The sequence below is a fragment of the Chlorocebus sabaeus genome, chromosome 25 (assembly GCF_047675955.1).
Source record: "Chlorocebus sabaeus isolate Y175 chromosome 25, mChlSab1.0.hap1, whole genome shotgun sequence".
NCBI lineage: Eukaryota > Metazoa > Chordata > Mammalia > Primates > Cercopithecidae > Chlorocebus > Chlorocebus sabaeus.
Genome location: NC_132928.1, coordinates 57,135,073 through 57,159,416, shown reverse-complemented (window position 1 = coordinate 57,159,416; position 24,344 = coordinate 57,135,073). Strand labels below are relative to the sequence as shown.

The following is a 24,344-nucleotide window of genomic DNA, read 5'->3' as shown; positions in this document are numbered from 1 at the left end:
CAAGACATTTGTCAAGGGTTTATGCATAGGAGTAAGAGAAAAGTGATACTTGTAGCCCTTACAATTGTATGACTATCCTGAACACTCCTACCGTTATTCATAAAAATTTTATTATGATGTAGTTGTGTTCAGATACTTCCAAGTGCTTACCGTGTCTTCTATACCTATATTGTTCATTACAGTAGCCACTAGCCACATGTGGCCATTAAGCACTTGAAATGTGGCTAGTCCAAATTGAAATTTACTGTTAGCATAAAATACACATCGGATTTTGAAGACTTAATTAAAAAATAGCATGTAGGCCGGGCACAGTGGATCACCTGAGGTCAGGAGTTCGAGACCAGCCTGGCCAGCATGGTGAAACCCTGTCTCTACCAAAAATACAAAAATTAGCCGGGTATGGTGGCGCATGTCTGTAGTCTCAGCTACTCAGGAGGCTCAGGCAGGAGAGTCGCTTGAACTCAAGAGACGGAAGTTGCAGTGAGCCGAGATCACGCCACTGCACTCCAGCCTGGGTGACAGAGTGAGACTCTGTCTCAAAAAAAAAAAAAAAGCATGTAAAGTATCTCACTAATTTTTAAAGTATGAATACACGTTCATATGGTAATATAGTATTTGCTAATAAGGCAGTAGTCCTTTTCTCAAGGCCTCCATCATAAAAATGTAGACGACTATTTATATTTTTTTGTGAATTTCTCAGTATAAATAATTCTCCAAATGATCATACTTTATATTTTCTGGACTACATGCCTTGAGGTTCTTTTCTGCTCTTGTACTGGCCCTTCTTTTCTTTAAGGCCTAGCTCTTCTAATTCATAATAGTCCTTAGTTTCTTTTTCCTTGAGCTGAGCATGATATTTGTACCTCTCACTTGATGTTCATTTATTGAAGCATTTAAACACCTACCGTGTGCTAGGTACTGTGCTAGACACTGGGAATATGAAGATCAAGAGAACATAGTTCTTACTCAGGACATTTATGGTATACTTGAAGAAGAGAGGGAGACATGAATAATGGCAATGGAGTTGTTACAGATACAGTGATAAAAGTGTACAGAGAACAGTGGAAGCATAGAGGAAAGGGAGTAGTTAATTCTGTTTAGGGTTGGTCTTGGAAGAGGAGGTGCTGATAGAGGTTTTCAAATATGAACAGGTGTTAGGTAGATTTCACATTGTGTTTTGGAGGACTGAAAGGCCCAGGACATTGGAGACTGAAGGAGCAGCAAGAATCATTTATTGCTTCCTAGTGTTACTTGAACATATATTGTTGCTTATTGATACACATTATTTCCTAAACTGCTCAGGGTCAAGAAGTATGTATTGTACTGTTTTGTACTTGTCCGTAGGGTTTCTTTGTTGCTACTAGCGTTCATCAATTAGAGAAGACAGAAATCTTTGTAGCTCCTGATGCAAAGTAGGAAATAGGTAGGGAGAAAGTTCTTTCCTAGTTTATGAAATGCCATGAAAAAATGTGTAGGGCCTGTATTTTCATATGAAATATATTCCTTAGGGTGGTAATATTGGAAGAAAGGATTTTTATAAAAGTACTTTTTTAGTGAACATTTTTTATTTTGTCATTTTTCAGAAATGCTTTCCATAAATGCCTATTCTGCTAAAGAGATGATATGTTAATCTCAACATTTAATTTAGTTGACTTGTTTTTTTTAAACAGAATACAGAGTTAAAAAAGTTAAGTCCACCGGTGGTGGAGACACTCCCTACAGTTGATTTGCATGAAGAGTCTTCCAATGCAGTTGTGGACACTGAAACTGTTGAAAATATTTCCAGCTCATCTACCTCAGAAATCACTCCAATCTCAAAGCTTGAGTAAGTCATTACAAAAAACAAACACAAAAAAGAATCTCGTTAGTTAGTGATAGAAAGATTTCTTTAAAAGATAAAGCAGCTTGCTACTCAAGTTTGAAGTTTAGGCTATATAGCAGACCTAAATTAAATTACAGTTACTGTGTTTTGTGTGCATGTGTGTGCATGCCTTTGTGTGTTTTGAATGTAATGATTTTATAACAAGTTTATTTAGCTAACTAACTCAATGAAGTTGATAGATCCCAAGTGTGAAATCTCTGTATAGTCTAAGCAAAGTAAGGTTCTACTTAGGAAACAGTGCTTGTTTGAATTATCTTCCCTATAATTATCAACTCAAATGTCAGGTTGTTCATTTCCATTAAGTATCACTGCCATTTCATTCATTTTTATGTCTTCGTGTGAATTGCTACCTTTTTCAAACTTGATAATAAATATTCAGAGTGTTTGGGTTTAAGTGATCCTTAATTTAGAAAATTTGTTAGGTACTTCTCCTAGCTCCTTCCTGCAACAGTCCAAAGAACAAAACGAAACATCCTTCTCTTAATACTATATAAGCATTTCCTTTATCAAATGAGTTAATATAAATAAAGTGCAAGAAGAATAACTGGTACATAGGATAAATGTGTCCGTTAATATCACCCTTGCTTCTCAAGAATGTAAGGGCCTGGGTTGAAGGAGTTGCACAAGGTGTTATGGTTACCAGCTAGGAGCATGTCTCAGTACGGGCCAGGGAACAGAAGACATGTTGAGAAATAATGATAGTATTTTAACTTTTAAATTTAAATGATTCCAAAGGAACTTAAGGCTAGATACCACATATCTGAACAGTGAATTCTATACTCCCATTATATTAAACATGACTGATTAATGAAATGGAGGTGAGGCAGGGAAAAATAGGAAGGTTTATATTTTAAAAATGAAATTCTAAGAACACCTTAAAATTTTAGTGAAATGTCTTGAGATAATGACTTTTGAAGGATACCATAAGTAACAACTTTAATGCTGGTAGAATTAATATAGTAACATGGAAATTAAACTTTTGAGAAGATACAGTGAGAATAAGTAATTTTTAAAAATCTTATTTTCGATACGACCAAATATTAACCTCTAATATTTTAATATTTGGTAGGTAGTTATTTAGAAGCTGAGGACAATAACAGATCAAGTCAGCAATTGACTTGACATGATTTAAAATTTTCTTTCTTTGGTTTACATTATGTTTTGGAAATCACTAATAGTGTGTTTAATGTATATTACCTCAAATTAATTTAATTACCAGATTCTGTTTCTTGTTTCTTGTTTTAGTGAAATAGAAAAATCTGGTACTATTCCTATAGCCAAACCAAGTGAAACCGAGCAGTCTGAAACTGATTGTGATGTTGGTGAGGCCCTTGATGCTAGTGCTCCAATTGAACAACCTTCCTTTGTCAGTCCACCTGACAGGTGGGTAGGAGCAGTTGTTTGTCCTTCTTATGATTCTGTAATAATAGCAGTGTCCTGTTTGAATAGTCTTTGGTGTATGTTAAATTCCACTTTGAGAGAAAGCTGATCTCTGTGTTTCTTCCTTGGTTTACTTTGTACATGAGTTATAAGAATTTAGATTGTATAGAATTTGTTATCCAGTAAAATCTGTTTATTTAATATATCTTTTGGTTTTAAATAGCCTTGTTGGCCAGCATATAGAAAATGTATCATCTTCACATGGTAAAGGAAAGATAACAAAATCAGAATTTGAATCAAAAGTTTCAGCAAGTGAACAGGATGGTGGTGATCAAAAATCTGCATTGAATGCTTCAGATAATGTAAAAAATGAGGTAAGTATATAACTTGCACTATCTCTTACTTCTTTATGTAATGCATTTTTGTTATTAGCTAAGCTCATAATAATTCGCTAACTATATTTTTTGTAAAATCAGGGAGATGAAGTAGACAACAACATGTGGAACTAACAGGAACTGTGCTCTCTGAGAGCAAGTGATTCTGTCTCCAATATAGTGTTTATTACATAAAGTTGTTTCAAGCATGAACTCTCCTTGGTTATATATTATTAAATGATTTTGTGCCACGCACAGCTGTTTGATACCAGATACATAAAGTCCTTATTTAATCAGCTTCTTAGAAAGCTATCTAGAAGAAGGTATACCTAATTACATTTAATTATCTTCAGAATGTACGAGGTTAAATTTAGGCTCTTCAATCAGAACTATTTTAATGGAACATTTTACCTTTCATTATTTGTATGCAAAATACAACCAGACCACCTTATATTTTAGAGTGTGATTCTTATAATTAAGACAGAGCTTATCACAGTGAAACAGTTTTACTTTCTTTTCTCCTTCTGAGTTGTACCTTGACTTCATGTACTGTAGAATTTCTTGAAGTAGTATCAACACAGCAATTTAAACTTCCCTCAGGTAAGCAATGACTAAGTTGAAGAGGTGAAGTATATTCCATAAACTTAACAAAAACAAAAATAAATAGGGTCCAAGGGTAGTTCAGTGTGCTGACTACCACATCCATATTTATTCCTCTTTAATTTGGGATCTTTTGTTCTCTGCTTTCTTTTTCACGTATTTTCAGTGAATCTTCACTTACGACTAACTAAACTTCATTCTGGAGACTTTCACTATCACGGGACCAACTGTTTTGATGATGCTCCTTATGGGAGCTCAGCATTTCATACATCTTGAAGGAACTACTTTTCTCAATGATACCAAATTACGTATATGTTAAAGTTTAGTTGTCAGATATCACATCCATGAATAAAATTAGACAAACATTAAAACACATCTCCTTTGAAGGTATTTATAAAAATGTCAAATGTAAAATTCAAGCATGGCAGCTAGCTTTGTCCTAGATTTGCTTGCTCTCCTTAACTTAGCAGACTGAAACTTCTTTATTACCTAAGAGACTTAAACTGTTTGTGAGTCTATGCTAATAGGCAAAAGAGTAGAATTTTAATTAACTGTATTAATTACTTTCTAAATGAATTCGTATCCCAGAAAAATCATGACAGATAATGAGCACATTACGACTAATAGCCAATAGTTTTATTTAGTATCCACTTCAGAATAACTCTGCCCAGTTAAGTTTATGTGAGTGGGAGAGAATTTGCTTTCTGATGCCTTGTGCTAGCCTTTTATTTCAAGGGTCTGTGAGACATTGATTGCCGTGCTTATATGCTTATATGGAGAATGCTTTACAAACTGGTTTTGTTGTGTTGTTTATAGACAATGCATTACAAAGTGATTTTTATTGTATTTGTTCTCTTATTTGTTGCCAGGAGAATATAGTGATTTATTTGGCTGGGCTTCAAAGGGTAAATGTATGTTCCTTTTGTTGCAGGTTTTGTATTTGAGCTTTACTTTGTTAGTATCTCAGCTAGGTAAATTTTTATAAGTGCATGTTTCTTGTTTATTTTCCCAATGTATCTGATGCAGGACAGGCAAGCCCCAAAATTAGTGCTTAGCCCGGGATGATTCTTGGCTTAGCCCAGGCAAGAATTAAAGGGCAAGACAGTGGTATTAAACAGCGACTTTAATTGAAGTGGCAGTGTACAGCAGCGGCAGCAGCAGCAGCCGAGGTACTGCTCTGTGCGGAGTAGCGCTACCCCATAAGCATTGTGCCCAGAATAGCAGTTCAGAAGCAGTTGTGCAGTCATGCTTATATGTACTTTTAAATACATGCAAATTAAAGGGTAGTTATGCAGAAATTTCTAGGAAAAAGATGGTAACTTCTGGGTTTTCAGGCCATTGTTATGGGAAGGGGTGGTAACTTTTGGGTGTTGCCATGGAAAGATGTGGTAACTTCCAGGTGTTGCTGTGGCAGTGGTAAACAGACATCGCACACTGGTGGTGGGCTTGGCTTATGGAAATTTGCTTCCGTCTGGGTCCTGTTTTAGCTAGTACTCAATTTGATCTGATGTCCAAGACCTGCCTCCAAAATTGAATCCCACCTCCCTACCTCATTCCTCCCTCAGAGATTAGATACTCCTCCGTAATCTTAAGAAGGCTACACAAGGATAGAGATCCGTCTTCTGTAACTGCTTCCTGCTGAGTTTACGGTGTAGGCCCTATCTAGCACCAGAGAAGTGAAAATCTCTGGATAACTGATAGGGGCCCAGAGACAGGATGAGTTGGAAGCCTTGTGCTAACATTTTCTTTACCTGGAACTGTTTAAGACAAAACAATGAAACAAAAGAGGTTAAACAGGCAAGGACCAAAAATTAGTAACAAGACAGCCTTCAAAGGTCCTAGAAGAGGTAGCTAAAAGCCAGTTGAAACTTCTGAAGGCACTTTTGATAGTTGACCAGATATAGTTGCAGTAAGTGCCCTGGTTGTATCTGTAACCAGGTAGTTTACTTATAGATCTCTTGAATGTTAATCTTACCTGTCTGGAGTCGTTCATATATGTGCAGCAGGTTTTATTAATAACTACACATGCTCTACCTTGTTCAGCTAGTAAATAGTCCAGTGCTAGTCTGTTATTGAGAAATACATTTGCCAAAGAGTCTAGGGACTCTTGAATTCTCTTTAGCGCATGACCTGTGTTGGTGGCTAAGGATTCTAGGGTTTGAGTCAAGTTGTTTAGGGTTCACTTGTGGTAAGCAAAGCCATCCAAGGGTACTGCTGCCCTGATTCCTGCCAGAATTAATCCTATTGCTTATTTACTTCTGGTGTTATTTGGGTCTCATGACAGTGACCCCTGAAGGGGCAAGAGTGGTCAACATACATTCACCTCAGTTCTAAGTTTTGATACATAAGGGAAAGCTACTCCTAGAAGAGCAGATGTTGACTTTTAACTCTTCAGAATTAAAAGACAAAGAGCAGATGACTACCTGGGAAGTCAGGGGTGGTTATGGGGTGTGACTTCTTCCCATTCATGGCCACAAAGAAAAATGAGCTGAATTGGGGCACAAACGGAGACCCTATGGGGTGTGATCTTTATTCTTTGTTGCCAACTTGAGTCTATAGAGATACTTTCCCCCATTCTAATAGGGGTGGTTGAACAATTATTTTCTGAAAGAGGGTGGCACTGCCACCTTCCCAGACTAGGTAGTTAGTTGTTTTCCCCTGTATATTCTAATCCAGGAAAAGCCACCATATATAGTCTCCTTGTTTTCAAGTGGAATCCCATTTACCTCACTGTGGCATTGGTATGTTGGCAGCTAGAGTTGGATTCAGAGCATTGCAGGGAAACTTCTGCTTTAGTGTCCTTAACACAAAAGGTGCAGAAGGTAGAATCATGAGTGCACTGGAGGTATACATAGCCAACTTCCCAGGTCCAGGTAATGGTGGGAGGTTCAGGTGGAATTTGTTCAGTAGGGAGAGTTTGTTCCACTTATCAAGTAGGGGTTTGGGTATTTCAGGATTGCTGTGGTTAGTTAGGCAGTTTGGGGGACATGTTTGTGAGATTTTTCTGGATTAGCCAGAAGATTGAAATCTTTATCCTGGGGATGTTGATGACAAATCTAGCAACCATGAAGGTGGTGCCCTGATGCTATAATTTTTGAAACATTTACTGTAGAATTATGTTTCTAGCCACACCAGCTCAGGGTAATTGGGAGAGCAAACAAAATTAATAGTGACAACATCATGTCTGCAGTTGGGCCTTAGCATGGCCTCTACACCCAACAAGGACAAGAGCGATGTTTCCTGGGAGGTTGGCTAAAGTGATTGAAAAGAAGTATTACACTATTTTGCTCCCCCACTGCTCAAAAGGGTTCAAGGACCGATGAGTACCCACTCACCTCCACTCTTGTCTGGCCCAGAACATCCCCTGGCTACAAGTTTCCTGACTCCAAGTCCCCTGGCCACAGGGTTCCCACCAAGGGATACAATGGACCTGGAGCAGGCAGCATAATATCTTAGCATCGGCTCAGGCGAAAATAAAATCTTTGCCATTAACATTGCATCCAGCACCTTCTGACAAAAAGGATGAATACAGAACAAAAATCAAAATCCATAGCCCCCCAACAGACTGAACAGATGCTCCCTTCCTGGCCAAAGGGAATGGATTTGGGCAGGAGCCCCCCAAACACTTCTAGGCAATATAAGAGTCAAAACCAAAAGCCAAAATAGGTTACACATCAAGAAAAAAAACAACAGCATAGAATTAAGCTATACTGGAAGAAAACACTGCTCCCACAGACCTCTAAGACTAAACATTTTAGCATCAGGCCACAACGGCAGTCATAGTTGGAGCAGAAAAACTCACAGGAGCTGACAAAAAAAGCTAAAAGAGTTAAAATGAATCCAAAAAGCTTTCAAAAGAGTAGATTACAGGATTAAAAAGCAAAATTTCTGGTAATTTAGCAAATTAACATTTTAAGAAAATTGAGTTTTAACATGTAGACCATTCTTTTATTCATTTATTTCTTTATTTTTGAGACGGAGTCTTGCTCTTTTGCCAGGCTGGAGTGCAGTGGTGCGATCTCTGCTCACTGCAACCTCCACCTCCCACGTTCAAGCGATTCTCCTGTCTCAGCCTCCCGTAGCTGGGACTACAGGCATGTGCCACCATGCCCAGCTAATTTTTGTATTTTTAGTAGAAACGGAGTTTCACCATGTTCGCCATGGCCAGGGTGGTCTCGATCTCTTGACCTAGTGATCCACCCGCCTTGGCCTCCCAAAGTGCTGGGATTACAGGGGTGAGTCACTGCACCCGGCTAGACTGTTCTTTAGCAAGTGTATTATAAACAATTTCCTTCTAATTATGACAAGTTTAATCATACACAAAATTTCTTTTATAAAGTCTCCTTTATGAACCTTGTCATGACATAACACAGACCCTCTACAACATGCTTGAATTTTCTGACTTGTCTGATACGGTTTAGCTCTGTGTCCCCACCCAAATCTCATGTTGAGTTGTAATCCCCACATGTTAGAGGAGGGGCCAGATGGGAGGTGATTGAATCGTGGGGGTGGAATTTCCCCTTGCTCTTCTTGTGATAGTGAATGACTTCTTATGAGAAGTAGTTTAAAAGTGTGTAGTGCTTCCCCCTTCACTCTCTTCCTCCTGCATGGCAATGTAAAGCAAGTACTTGCTTCCCCTTTGCCCTTAAGTTTCCTGAGGCCTCCCCAACCATGCTTCCTGTTCAGCCCGAGAAATGGTGAGTCAATTAAAAATTAAACCTCTTTTCTGCATAAAATACCCAGTCTCAAGTAGTTCTTTATAGCAGTGTGAGAACAGACTAATGCAGAAAATTGGTACCAGAGAAGTAGGGCATTGTTAAAAAGATACTTGAAAATATGGAAGTGACTTTGGAACTGGGTAATGGGCAGGGTTGGACAGTTTGGAGGGCTCAGAAGAAGACAGGAAGATAACAGAAAGTTTGGAATTTCCTAGAGACTTGTTGAATGGTTTTGACCAGAATACTGATAGTGATATGGACAGTGAAATTCAGGCTGAGGTGGTTTCAGATGGAGATGGGGAACTCATTGGGAATTTGAACAGAGGTGACTCTTCCTGTGATTTAGCAAAGAGACTGGTGGTGTTGTGCCTCTGCTTTAAGGATCTGTGGAACTTTGAACTTGAGAGAGATGATTTAAGGTATCTGGCAGAAGAAATTTCTAAGCAGTAAAGTATTCAGGATGTGGCCTGGTTACTTCTAAAAGCCTGTGTCCATTTGCATAAACAAAGAAATGGCCTAAAACTGGAACTTATGTTTAAAAGGGAAGCAGAGCATAGAAATTCGGAAAATTTGCAGCCTGACTATGTGGTAGAAAAGAAAAACCCATTTACTGGGGAGGGATTCAAGCCTGCAGAAATTTGCATAAGTAAAGAGGAGCCAAATGTTAATAGCCCAGAAAATGGGGGAAATGCCTTTAGGGCATTCCAGACACCTTCATGGCAGCCCTTCCTATCACAGGCCAGGAGGTCTAAGAGGGAAAAACGGTTGCGTGGGCCAGGCCCAGTGTCCTGCTGCTCTGTGCAGCCTCAGGACATGGCACCCTGCATCCCAGCTGCTCCAGCTTCAGGTGTGGTTGAAAGGGGCAAAGGTACAGATCAGGCCATTACTTCAAAGGGTGCAAGCCCCAAGCCTTTGCAGCTTCCATGTGGTATTGGTTCTATGAGTGCAAAAAGGGCAAGAATTGAGGTTTAGAAACTTCTGCTTAGATTTCAGAGGATGTGTGGAAACGTCTGGATGTCCAGGCAAAAGTCTGCTGCAGGAACAGAGCCCTCATGGAGAACTTCTACTAGGGCAGTGCAGAGGGGAAACATGGGGTGGGAACCCCCAACCCCCAGCATCCCAAATGGGGCTCTGCCTAGTGGAGCTGTGAGAAGAGGGCCACCATCCTCCAGACTCCAGAATGTTAGATCCACCAACAGCTTGCACTGTGCACCTGGAAAAGTTGCAGGCAGTCAACACCAGCTCCTGAAAGCAGTTATGGGGGCTCTACCCTGTAGAACCACAGGGGTGGAGCTGCCCAGGGTCTTGGTAATGAATGAGTTCTCACGTGATATGATTGTTTAAAAGTGTGTTGCACTTCCCCCTTCATTCTCTTCCTCCTGTGCCACCATGTGTAGAAGGTACTTGCTTCCCTTTCATACTTCCACCATGATTATAAGTTTCCTGAGGCCTCCTTAACTGTGTTTCCTGTACAGCCTGCAGAACTGTGAGTCAGTTAAACCTTTTTTTTTTTTTTTCATAAATCACCCAATCTCGGTTAGTTCTTTATAGCAGTGTGAGAATGGACTAATACATTGTCCTATATTACCTCTTTCTTGAATAACCAGATATTTTACTTTAGGACAAGAATTTACTATGCAAGATTTCTCCCTCATATAAAATTACTCTTTTTTTATATCCTTCTTTGCAAAACAGAGAGAAAACATTTCTATCCATAACATTCTTTATGTCTCTCTTTTCTACTTAATGGTTTCCTCATATTTTGAACTTCCCTGTAACTTCCAAATTAAACAAAAAATGTTTTCCCAATAAAAAATACATTTCTTTAGCACATTTTATGTAAACCTAGCAAGAAATCCTGAACTGCCTACCAGACATTAGAATTTTATAGATGAGGACCATTTTATCATTTTTAGATTTTATACCATACAATAAGCTCAATCCTATTCTATTCTACTCCTATTCTATTCTATTCTATTCTATTCTCGTGCCATTTAAAACATTTTAAAGCCTATGAACATAAATAATTTGCCTAGGAAAGGGTTGCCAAAGGGGAGACCTCAGAGGCCCTGACTTGCTGGAGAACCTACCTGGTAGCGGAGACACTGGGAAAAAAGGTAGCCACTTGTCAGCTGCTGTAGGTGTCTGTCCATTTGAGGTCAGGAGCCTGTGAACTCCCAATTCCTTTGACCAAGAGGGAGAGTTACAAGCAAAGCAGTTATAAGACAGCTCCCAAGAAGGGGCTTGCAGCTGGCTATTAGGAAAATAATACTTTTAACTTTAGGACACAAAAGGGCAAGACTAATATTCCCCTAGGGAGAGGGGCTATAACCCACAGTCCTAAAGGGAATTTTAATGCCAGAAACCCCAGAGCATCTGGGGTGCAGTCTAGAATACCAATGCTGAAAACCCAGAGTGCCTGCATTTCAGCCAATGAGGGTCCTCTCACTAATGCCGAAAAACCTGGCGTACCCAGGGTGCAACCAGCAGTGTCCCACAATCAAGCTGAGGTCACAGAATGTGACTCTGGTGTCCCACAGTCAACACACTGGGGGAACCTCTCACAACTAAGTGTCCCACCTTAAACAGTTGCCCACATACAGTTAACAGAAAGTTAAAAGCAAACAATAAGACTGCATACATTTTAGGATTGAAAATGGAATGACTGGTGGAATAATAAAATAGAAGGGCAAGAACCAGTGGAAGAAGTGCTTAGGATATGTTTCAGGGCACACTAATGATGGGGGCTTTTAACTGACCACTTAGCCAAAGGCTTTTGTTCCCTAGCTTACTTGATATTATGGGGGGTGGTAGAGGGGACACACCCATCCACAGAAGCCAAAATGTGACCAGTCTTCCCCATGGGACTTGGGCAAAGGTCCCTCCAGGTTCCCTCATCTAGAGTGGGCTCAGCTGCTGCAGTGGGAGGAGCTTGCACAGGGACTGGTGACCTACTGGTCTGCCTGTCAGAGCAGTGGGTCCCATATGAGGCAGTGGCACTGGCCACTTGCTCATCTGCTCAGCTGTGCTGTCTGCCAGGAAAAATGGTGGCTCTCAAAAGAGCCTTTGATTAGTGTTAGAGCTCAGGCATTACAGCTCTGCTTAGTTACCTCTCCGCTCATCTCACACACTGCCATCTCTCGCTGTCTTCTTAACTGCTGTCTCTTGTCCCTTGCTGTTTTCTCACTGCTTCTCTGACTGCCATCTCTCATTGGCTCTTGCCAATCACCTTCTCTCCATCTCTGCTCTTGCATCATCTTGCCTCTCTTCCTCTCACCACCATCTCTGCTTTCTTCATCCCTTCGTGGTTACCAGATGTTTCAGGACAGAGAAGCCCCCAAATTGGGGCTTAGCCCAGGAGGGTTCTTGGCTTCACCTAGGAAAGAATTCAAGGGCGAGCTGGTAGTGTTAAACAGCAACTTTTATTGAAGTGGCTTTATACAGCAGCAGCAGAAGTACTGCTCCTTGTAGAACAGGGCTACCCGACAGGCAGGGTGCCTAGAGTAGCAGCTCAGAGGCAGTTCTGCATATTTATACCCGCTTTTAATTATATGCAAATTTGAGGGGTGGTTTATGCAGAAATTTCTAGGAAAATGGTGGTAACTTCCAGGTTGCTGGATCCTTGTCATGGAAAGGAGTGGTAACTTCTAGGCGTTGCCATGGCAATGCTAAATTGACAAGGCATGCTGGTGGGCGTGTCTTATGGAAACTGCTCCTGGCCTGTTTTATCTAGTCATCCATATGGTTCAGTGTCTGAGCCCTGCCTGCGGAATCAATCAAGTCCTGTCTCCTTCCTTATATTCAAACTAGATTTTTGTTATCTAATTGAAAAAATTAAATTAGTAGTAATACTAGCTCTTTTATCTTTTTGTGCTATGTGTTGTTTTTAGCTATAGACTTCATTTAGTAAATCAACTTGTTCTGTAAAGCACTCTAAGATGGAAGTTGGGTGGGGACCAAATTGCTGTCTTCCTAAAAGGGGGTTTAGAAATGACTCTACTTGCTTTGAAGAAAAAAAGAAATAGTCCCAGAAGTTGTGAATATTTCATGTTAGTGCTCAAAAGAATGCTCTTATATAGCAAATATATACTAAATGAGACTTATATTGTTTACCAGAGTTTGCTATCTAATAGATTTTGTACACTTCTCAAGATAGTGTTAATGAATACATCAAAACTTTGTTTTAGGAATACAGACATGATTCAATAATGGAATAAATGTCTGTGTATTCATTATTCAGTTTAAGAGGGAAAAAAGTCACAAGATTGTGTGCCCTTCCCCAATATTCCTTCTCTTGTTTTCAGATATAATCACTATCTTGAATTTAGTGGTTTTTTGTTTAGTTTTAGAGTTTTTCAATAAGTATAAACAATAAATATTATATGGCATAGTTTAATATAAATGATGTTCTTGCCATAAGTAACATTTTATTCAACATTGTTTTTGAGATTCGTTCATTGTTTCCACTGCTCTGTTTATAGTGACTACTACAGTTTATCTGTTCCTCATTTAATGGATGTCTAGGTTATTATTTTTGGTATTAAAGGCAATGCTCTAATGAACATTCTTATCATATCTTTTGGACACGTGAGTGTTTTCACTTAGATTTATACATGGGGTGTATTTAGGGATTATACACATCTTAATATTGTTAAATTTTAAACCTTTTAGCAGTCTGATAGATTTCTCTTGGCTTAACAGACATTTCACACGTGGCCACAGACTATCACACTTTAAACTCCATTAGATTTGTATAATTTATCTCAGCATGCCCCAACCCCCAGGCCGCAGACCAGCACCAGTCCATGGCCTATTAGGAAACAGGCTGCACGACAGGTGGTGAGTGGTGGGTAAGCAAGCATTATCGCCTGAATTCTGCTCCTGTCATATCAGTGGTGGCGTTAGAATCTTATAGGAGCGTGAACTCTATTGTGAACTGCACATGTGAGGGATCTAGGTTGTGCATTCCTTATGAGAATCTAATGCCTTATGATCTAAGGTGGAACAGTTTCATCCCAAAATTATCTCCCTACCCCGTCCATGGGAAAATTGTTTTCCATGAAACTAGCTACTGGTTTCAAAAAGATTGTAGACCACTGAAATATATGATATCTCAGGCTTTCATTTGGATTCCATGATTATTACTGAATTGTATATCTTTTTGTGGATTTATTGATTTTATTCTTTGCTTCCCACCCACCCCATCCCCTTATTTGATTTGTTGATACTCTTTATACTTGATAATAGTTTGTTGACTGAATGTATTGCAGATACTGCTCTCAGTGTGTGACTTATTCTTCCGTGTCATTTATGGTTAGCCTAGCCAAATGTATCAGCTTTTAAAAATGATATATGCATTCTGCATCTTGTTAACATGATTTATAAAGATTTTTAAATTTTCTTCTAAAATGTAAAGTCTTGTTTTTTCACATTTAGATTTTTTAATGTGCCTTAAAATTTTTGTGTACACAGTGTTTCTTTTTAAGGATTTTGTGGAAATAAAACATCTAAAATTATCTAGATTCCTTTAATGGATGTATTATCTTAACTTATATTTTAAGGTGGATGCATGGCAAGTATATAATTTATTCATTTGTATAGACTATGTATGAGTAATTGTAATTATTTTTTTTAATGACCTATGCTTATATCACTAACAAGTGAAGGAACACCTCCTAAATAGAATGTTTTAATTATCTCAAGAGAAATTCAACCTTTCAGTAAACCAAAACTTTTCTTTTTACCTTTTTTATTTTTTCAAAATATAATCATTCATTATAAATTGGAACTTTAATTTGACAGAAACATTTGTATTTATTTCTAAAATTTATTTGTATTATTTGAAAGTTGAAGTCTTCTTATTTTTTGGTGTTTCTTTCAGAGCTCTGATTATACAAAACCAGGAGACATTGACCCTACATCTGTAACAAGTCCCAAAGATCCGGAAGATATACCAACATTTGATGAATGGAAGAAGAAAGTTATGGAAGTAGAAAAAGAAAAAAGTAAGGAAGTATTTGAGTTCTTTAAACATTTTCTTTTTTTTTTTTTTAAGTTTATGATGTAGTTTTAATATGCTTTCTTTTTTTGATTGGTAAAACAAAACTTACTTTTGAAAACTTTTTAAAGGTGAAACTTACCAAGTTGCTGTTGATCCATCCATATATCATGTACCTGTATATAATTACATACAGTTCTCGTTTTAATTGAAATCTATTCTTGTAAATTATTAAGTGAGCATAAAATAAGGCATAGCAGTGATTTCCATCACAGTTAATACAAGGAAAATTGAGGCATGGAAGCTATTTTAAAATTCATGTGGAACTCAAAAAGAACTTGCATAAAATCCTTGAGTTTAAAATATTCTTTAACTTACCAAAAGGTGTTTTACATATGGTGTTTCAAGAACATACCTAAAGAAAAGCTTGCTTATGTTATGAGGGAGAGGAGGGTGACTAAAATTATAGTTAATTTATTCCCTGTGTGATGGGTTGTTAGGTGCAGACACCACCGTGGCACATGTTTACCTATGTAACAAACCTGCACGTCTTGCATGTGTACCCCAGAGCGTAAAAAAATAATAATAATTTAAAAAAATACATCCTTAATAGATGTTTATAATAGATGTAAATACAGAAAGCTTTGATTCTCATGGACAAGCTTCATTTTGTGAGTTATATTACTTAGACATAAATTAATGTAGAATTTTGTAGTTAATATGTCTCTGGGGGATATTTTAAAGCTATTGAGGTGGAGCACTTTGATTTTTTGTGAATTTTTAAAATATTCTTTCAAGTGTTAAAACCTATTCTTTTCTAGAAGACAGCTTATTGCTTTTGAGATCAGTGTTGCTAGAGGTATTTTCAGTCATAATCAAATATATATATATTTATAATAAGGTTTGTCTGCAGGTCAGTCAATGCATCCATCTTCTAATGGAGGTTCACATGCCACCAAAAAGGTCCAGAAAAATCGAAATAATTATGCCTCAGTAGAATGTGGTGCCAAAATTCTAGCAGCTAATCCAGAAGCCAAGGTAGGTACTTAAGTATAAAATTTTATGTATATAGGAAATTAACAACTTTTAAAAATATAGGCATTTGTTTACTGGGAACTATATTTTAATGTGAGATATTTTCCTTATTCCCTAACAAAAGCAGAATATGCTTTTCAAAACATCTTGTATGAATTCTTATTTATATTAACTGATATATTTTACCCTGCATTTTTTAACTTTTAAAAACCATATGAAATTTTAAAAAGGAAATAACTAAAATATTATTTTTTTCTTTAAAGTAACAGGCATTGAATTTTAAATGTACTGTCATAACACTAATTTAATGCTGTAGCCATGAATGGTGAATCTTAGCTACTTTTATGCTTTTTTCCCAAGTGAGTGTTTTAAAGTCTTAGGTGTACTTAAGATCTAAAAATACAGAAGTCCTAGAAAACTTTAAAGTTAAATACTTTCTTCATTATTCCTAAAGTAATTTGTTTCCTTTCCTCTTTTTAAAATAGAGCACATCTGCTATTCTTATAGAAAATATGGATCTTTATATGTTGAATCCTTGCAGCACTAAAATTTGGTGAGTAATAGACAATTTTAAAGAGTACATTCTGCATATATATGCATATTATGTTAAGCTTTTGCATTAGGGTTAATCATTTAATAAGCATTTATGATTGATTAGTGCTGATACTATGCAAAACTGAGGACAAAATGCCTTCCTTTCCTTTTGAGGAGGTCACAAAAAGAAAAAAGTGACAGACCTGGTTAAACAATTATGAAATGGTATAAAAAGTACTGTTGAAAGGGTGTTATTGAAAGAGTGATGATGTGTAACTGTAAAAGGAGATGAGAGAAGGCTTCCTGGAAGAGGTAATTCCTGAGCTGAACCTTGAAGGATTAATAGGAAGTGGCAGATGAATGAGTCAGAAGTATTCAGGAACTGTAAGAATAAGGGGGTAATGCTGAAAAGGAGTATGTTTCTTCTGGGTGACTGTTAGGTATTATAAGAAGAAAGGTGCCATGAGAGTAGGGGTGGAACATAAGCCTGGAGCATTCATTTATCTATAAGTAGGCCATTCGGTGCTATGTATACCCAACGTAAACATTTTTGAACTTAAAGACCATGAAGTACAGTATTTGATTTAAGTAAGGAAGTGACATGATCTCACTGGCATTTTAGGAAGGCTTGTCCTCAAAGGGTGGCCTACAGAATGGAATTGTAAGCATGGTTTGGAACCTATTGTCATAACCTGAGTGAGAAATAAGGACTATAATTAAGACATAGGCAAGTTGGATTCAGAGGAGAGGAATATATCTGAAAGAGGTTTATGGCAGTTAAAATTGGCAGCTTTTGGTTGGTATTTGGATGTGAAGAAGAGAGAGGCACCCAGGAAATTTCCTGGAATTTTGGCTTCACTGCTTGGATCTATGATTGTGCCATTAACTAAGTATATAGGAAAAGGAAAAGATATATGGGGGAAATTAATGTGATATACTAACAATTCTATTAGATTACTTGATTTTATTGCAGAAAGCAGCTGTTTGAAAAAGAACTGAGGAAAACCACCATCGTGTTGATTCACTAGATTGAATGAATTAATGAATTAATAAAATTTTTTTTAACTTAAGGAGGCACTCTTTAAACCTTAAAAATAATGCTTATTCTTTTCTACTCTTGGCTTTCATTTCTTTTGGAAATGTGCACGTTTAGATTCAACTTGAAAATGAATCATACTACTTAAGGGGAGGCGGAGTAAGGGATGGATTTTGAAAACTTAATTTTTCCTTATGCCATTCAATTTGTAAATTGAATTGAAGAAATGATTATTTGAGATCATAATCTAAATATTTTGAGGTTTTTGTTTTTATTTGTAAAAGCCTCTATTGTCAGTGACAAATTTTTATGCTCAAAAATTTTGTATTTCAAGCAAAGCCATGCTGGGATGAAGTCATATGAAGCAGTCATTTTTTTATTATGGTTTGCAGAATGAGTGATCATAGCTACCCATTTGTATTTTAATGTTTCTGCCAGACAGCATGTATGGTGTATGTCATATAATGATGCATTTCAGTCAACGATGGACTGCATGTATGAAGGTAGTCCCGTAGGTTATAATACCGTATTTTTACTATGCCTTTTCTATGTTTAGACATACAAATACTTAACATTGTGTTACAGTTGCCCTCAATATTTAATACAGCAACATGCTCTACAAGTATGTAGCCTAGGAGCAATAGTTGTATAGCCTAGATGTATAAATAAGCTATACCATCTAGGTTTGTGTGAGTACACTCTGTGATTGTGACAAAACACCTACTGATGCATTTCTCAGATGTATCCCTGTTAAGTGACACATGATTATATTTATGTTTGTAGGTATGTATTTATATATTACTTTTTGCACATTTATGTATGTGTCTTTTCATTGTGTGATTCAAGAGCCTCAGAACATCTTTAACTGATTTCACCTGGTTTAAGTAGATTCCCCCCCCCAACCCCATCTAAGGGAACAGTAAGACTACACTCTCTAACAATAGCTTTATAAGTCTTAACATCTGAAAGAGTGAATTTGTATACCTCATCCTCTTCAGAAGTGTCTTCACTGTTATTGCCCCATTGTTTTTTCTTTTAAATTTTAGAATTAAGTGCTATAAAAAATGCTGACATTTCCATTGGAATTGTATCAACTCTGTAGATGAATTTTGGGTTAAGTGACATTTTAGAATACCGAGTCTTCCTATTCTTTCATGTTTTGATTTGATATTTATTGAGTACCTGTTATGCCGCTGATAACTAGAAAAACAATTTTTCACAACATAAACTGAGATCTCTGTTGCCATGGCACTTGTATCCTAGAGAGGTGTCAGTTCCTGATCACTAATGAGATTGAGCATATCTTCATGTGTTTGACATTCAGTTTTTCCTCTCATGTGCAGTCTATCTTTTCCTCTGTTTTCTGTTGATTTATGTGTTTGATTTTTCTTATTGTCTAGTAGAAGTCTAGATAGACTTGGCATTTTGTCTTATAGAATGGGCACAACTTAGTCTATTTTGTAGAACTCTGGATAGGACATTTAAGTTGTGTATGTTACACTTCTCTTCCTTCTCTAGTTTATGGACTGTCCTTTTAATTTCTTTATAGTAGCCCCCCCCACCTTTTTTTTTTTTTTTGAAACAGAGTCTCACTCTTTTGCCCAAGCTGGAGTGCAGTGCCATGGTCTCCCAGGAGCGTGCCACCACATCCAGCTAATTTATTTTTTAACTTTTTGTAGAGACAGGGTCTTGCCATGTTGCCCAGGCTAGTCTTGAACACTGAGCTTCAAGCGATCCTTTCACCTCAGCCTCCAAAGCCCTGGTATTACAGATGTGAGTCACTGCACGTGGCTTATAGTGTCTTTTGAGGAAACAAACTATTTTAATTTTCACGTAGTTGAATTTATCTATCTTACAATGTTGGGATTTTCTGTTTTTAATGTCAGAGATTTCTCCCTGCCCTGAGGTTATAAATATATTATTTCGTGTATTTCCTAGAATTTAAAAACTTTGCACTTTATATTAGGTTTTTATTCTCCTGAAATTGTTTATAGTTTTATATTATTTATGGTATACAGGAAGGGTTCATTCCTTCTCCCCATTTTTTCTGTTTAGATAGTTGTTTATTCAGTAGTTTACATGTTCCCCTCTGATTTCAAATGCAACCTTTATTGTTAAGTTCCCTTATATACATTTTGTTTTTTTGTATTCTCTGTTCTCTTTCATTGGTCAATTTACCATTACCTGCAATGACACCACTTAGCTTTGTAGCTCTTAATATCTGATAGGGCAAGTTTTGTACTTCAGGACTCACTTGGCTATTCTTCTGCTTCTGGTTTTTCTTATAAATGTTAGACTTTTGACCAGGCGCGGTGGCTCACACTTGTAATCCCAGAACTTTGAGAGGCTGAGGTGGGTGGATCACCTGAGGTCAGGAGTTTGAGACCAGCCTGGCCAACATGACGAAACCCTATCTCTACTAAAAATACAAAAAATTAGCTGGGTGTGGTGGCAGTCACCTGTAATCCCAGCTACTCGGGAGGCTGAGGCAGGAGAATTGCTTGAACTCGGGAGGTGGAGGTTTCAGTGAGTTGAGATTGCTCCATTGCACTCCAGCCTGGGCATCAAGAGTGAAACTCTGTCTAAAAAAAAAAAAAACAGTAAAAAAATAAATCTTAGACTTTCCCTTTTGAATTCCTTGAATGTCATATGGGAATTTTGTTTGGAATTTTATTGAATCTTTAAATGACTTTCAGATACTGAGGTTTTGTATCCATAAGCAGGGCATATCTTTCTTTGTTGTCTTTAATGTCTTTCAATAAAGTTATTTTTTAAAAAATTTCTGTGAAAGCATTACATATCTTTGGTTAATTTTCTTCCCGGGCAGCTTTTAAAAAAATTTTGTTTTGTTACTATTGTAAATGATATCTCTTTAAAATTACATTTTGTTGTATACAATTATGCAGTTTTTACATATGGATCTTATATTGGGCTACCTTATATTGCCTTATTTTCTAGTAATTAATATGCAGATTCTTTGGTGGTTTCTATGGAGAATTAGTCCTTCTCTACCGATTTTTTTTCCATTAAAAAATTTCTGATCCTTTTTATTACATGTTACTTCCGTAATTTTTTTTTGAGACAGAGTCTCGCTCTGTTGCCCAGGCTGGAGTGCAGTGGCACAGTCTCAGCTCACTGCAGCTTCCACCTCCTGTGTTTAAGCGATTCTCCTGCCTCAGCCTCCCAAGTAGCTTGGCTTACAGGCACCCGCCTCCACACCTGGCTAATTTTTGCATTTTTAGTAGAGATGGGTTTTCACCATGTTGGCCAGGCTGGTCTTGAACTCCTCACCTCAAGTAGTCTGCCCGCCTCAACCTCCCAAAGTAATGGGATTACAGGCGTGAGCCACTGCACCCAGCCAATACATTTTACTTTTTTAGTCATAACATGCTGGCTAGATAGACCCTTGAGAACTAATAAACATGACTGAGCTTAGGATACAGTCTCTGATGGACGGCCATATGCTCAGGTACATCCTGGGGAAAAATGTGAAGTAGTCAATTAGTGTTTATTGATTTATTCTATGAAATGGTGATAATATCCCTTGCAATTTGGTTGTAAGAATTAAATCAAAGGATGGGTAAAAATCATAAAACATGGTATCTGATCCAGAGTAAGCATTCAGCAGGTGTTAGTTTCCTCTCTTCATGAGCCTTTCTCTGAAACCTGATTTTGTTTTTTAACCATCTCCTGGGACTTAAGTCTGTTGCTCTCCAAGATTAAACACTATCTTAATTATAATGCTTTTGATTTATTTAGCATTTAATTGTCTTTCTATAAATCTCCTTTGATAATTTATCAAAGCAGTGATTAGAGTGTTAGATGTCATGGGTATTTATTTTCCCCCAATGCTGTGCTATATTCAATTTTATGCACATGGAACCATACTTTTAATTTTTTCCTAAGCAGCAGTATTTTTGACATCTTTGCATGTTAATAAATGTAAATCATAGCATCATTTAAAAAAAAAGAGCTTTATTGAGGTATAGTTGACATACAGTAAATTGCATGTACAATAAACTACACGTCAAAGTGTATAATTTGGTAAGTTTTGACATTTATGTATCTGAAATCATCACCACCATAAAGATAACAAACATCCATCATTCCCAAAAGTTTCATCATACCTCTTTGTAATTTCTCGCAGTCTCTCTTCTCCCACAGCAATTACAGATCTGCTTTCTGTTACTGTAAATTGGTTTACAGTCTGTAGATTTTTATGTAAATGAAATAATAGGTTTTAGTACCAGTTTTAATGGCTGCTTAGTATTTCATTGTCTGGATGAACCATAATTTGTTAATTCTCTTTGCTAAATATTTAAGTTGATTTCCTCCCTCCCCCCCTCCGCGCTCTTATAGACTGGTGTGCTTCAATATAGCAAAATATATATACAAAGGTGGACATCTGAAGCTTTGAATCCTTAAGATAAATTTCTGAGAACTAAATCGAAGACTATGATAACTTTTTAAGGCACTGTATATGCCAAACTGTCCTCCAGACTAGTCATTTTACATCATCACTGTCTGTTTTTAGGAAAGTCATCCCTTCTCCAAGAATGAGTGTTATCTAAAAAAAGAATCTTTTAAAAACGATGGTGGAGCAAAATCAATATTGTTTTATTTACAGGTTGGTTTTTTTTTTTTTTTGCCCCACTAATGATATCCTCGGGAAGTATTTAAAGATGTTTCGTATAGACAACTCAGGTTACATACCCTCCTTAACATTTTAATGAACAACTTTTCATGGTAGTCTAATTTATGGAAACTGTTAATGTCATATTTAATATGAACTGTTGATTGGTTTAAGTAATTGTCTTTTGTTCTTTTTGAAGGTTTGTTATTGAACTTTGTGAACCAATTCAAGTAAAGCAGCTTGATATTGCAAATTATGAATTATTTTCTTCTACTCCTAAAGATTTTCTGGTTTCTATCAGTGACAGGTAAATTCTAAAGCTGTTTCTGTAGGGTCTATGTTGGATCTCTGAAATAAAACAAAAAAGTGGGTCACTATTTTGACTTCAGTCCATTTATTTTTTAAAGGTCAGTTTGTAATAACGATAATACAACTGTATTGTAGGGTCTTGTTAATCACTTACCTTTTACTTTGATTAGCTCATATGATGCTTTAAATATAACCATATGATATTATACTCTTATAGTGTGGGGAAACAGAAAAGGGGAGATTAAGTAGCTTGCCCAGGTCACATGACTTGTGAGTTTGAGAACCAAAATTCATAACTACAACTCTGACTTCAAAGTCCTCACTTTCAGTCATTATGCTCTCTTGCTTCTAAACATTTCTTTTAAAAGTTATTAAAAACATACATGTATAGGTGCTTTATTTTATATTATGAGGTATATTTTTATTAAAATATATTCTAAAACTTTTTTTATACATGTGTGATTATAAAAGAAAGAAACATGTTGTGAGGAATTTAGACTAGAACTGCATTTTGTCAACCAGAGATAGCCCTTATTAGCATTTTAATATATTTCTTCCAGTCTTTACTATGCACTTATTTATTAATTTTATAAAAATATTTACTTTTTACATCCTGGAAATACTCTCATCTTTTACACATATCTTTTTTAATGTGTACACGTTATTTTTCATTCAACAGAGGTGTTACATCATTTCATAAATACTTTTTGAGTGTCCACGATATGGCATGTAGGATGCTGTTTATTTATGGCACTTTTGTTTTGTCATTGACCATTAAGGGTTTTCCTTGATGTTTCTTCCTTCACCTCACATTCAGCATTGCATATATACAGTTTTTGAAATTAGTTCTGAAGACCTCTTGAGAATTCTGTTATCCTGCCACTACCCTTGCTCAGATCACTTCCTTTTCTCTCAGCTGCAATTTTCTTATATGTCAAATGAACATACACAGCTCTGATAAGTAAAGTGTATTTTTTTTTAATATGGTGAGAGGGCTCATTATTTTGAGGAGTTCTTATAATGTTTCAGTAAACAGATACAATAGTTTTAGACTTTTATATTAGATATTAAATTCCTCTTTAAAGGGAAACAGATATATCAAACTCAGATGTGATTTTAAAAGTTTTTTCTTCCCATTCTCTTTCCATCAGTACTTGTATTTATACTTTACATTATTACACACATGTCAGTATGTAAAGAGTTGTGCCACCTTCTTCCAAGACAGTCTCTTGGTGACTTTCTGTTCTAAAACCTCCTCCCAAACCCCAAGAAGTGGCACTAGTCTTACCTTTTAGTAATGGAGTGATTTTTCAAGGCATTCTTTCCTCGTAAAGAGAAACCTGTCAGTTTAGTTGGAAAAGAAAGTGTATTTATTAAATGTATGTATTTATGTATTAAACTGTTAAGCCAGCATGTTCACCTGGAAAGGAAAAAAAATTGTATTTTGAAAATATCATGGAACCTCTCAATGTGTGGTTTATAATTTTTAAAAAACATATTTTTTATATTTTGTAGATATCCAACAAATAAGTGGATTAAGCTGGGTACTTTTCATGGTAGAGATGAGCGGAATGTACAGAGTTTCCCTTTAGATGAACAGATGTATGCAAAATATGTCAAGGTAATGTTTACACATACAAGACTATGTTCTATATTGAAAATATATGTGTTATTCACACTTTATACACCTCATCTTTTTAGAAATCAGAAAAATTAAGAAATAGACTATACTATACCACTTAATAGATAATTCTTACTTGGGTATATTATTTCATGAGTGAAATATTGCTACATTCCCTTTTGTATTGCTGGAAGCGTAGGCCAGCTTTTTGTTATTTATGGCTC

At 36.7% G+C, this 24,344-nt stretch overlaps 1 protein-coding gene across 5 annotated transcripts in view; it reads left to right on the top strand.

The window, feature by feature from the left end:
- SUCO (SUN domain containing ossification factor) overlaps positions 1-24,344 on the top strand; it is an 82,362-nt gene that overhangs the window by 21,341 nt on the left and 36,677 nt on the right. For all 5 annotated transcript variants that reach the window (XR_496605.3, XM_073011790.1, XM_073011789.1 and 2 more), the window contains 8 exons: positions 1,671-1,825; positions 3,128-3,265; positions 3,486-3,636; positions 14,836-14,959; positions 15,866-15,990; positions 16,473-16,540; positions 22,390-22,497; positions 24,015-24,120. Coding sequence is in view for 4 of the 5 variants with exons in the window: in XM_073011790.1 (XP_072867891.1) it covers positions 1,671-1,825; positions 3,128-3,265; positions 3,486-3,636; positions 14,836-14,959; positions 15,866-15,990; positions 16,473-16,540; positions 22,390-22,497; positions 24,015-24,120 (975 nt within the window). In the remaining variant the exon portion in view is untranslated. The remainder of the gene's footprint in view (positions 1-1,670; positions 1,826-3,127; positions 3,266-3,485; positions 3,637-14,835; positions 14,960-15,865; positions 15,991-16,472; positions 16,541-22,389; positions 22,498-24,014; positions 24,121-24,344) is intronic.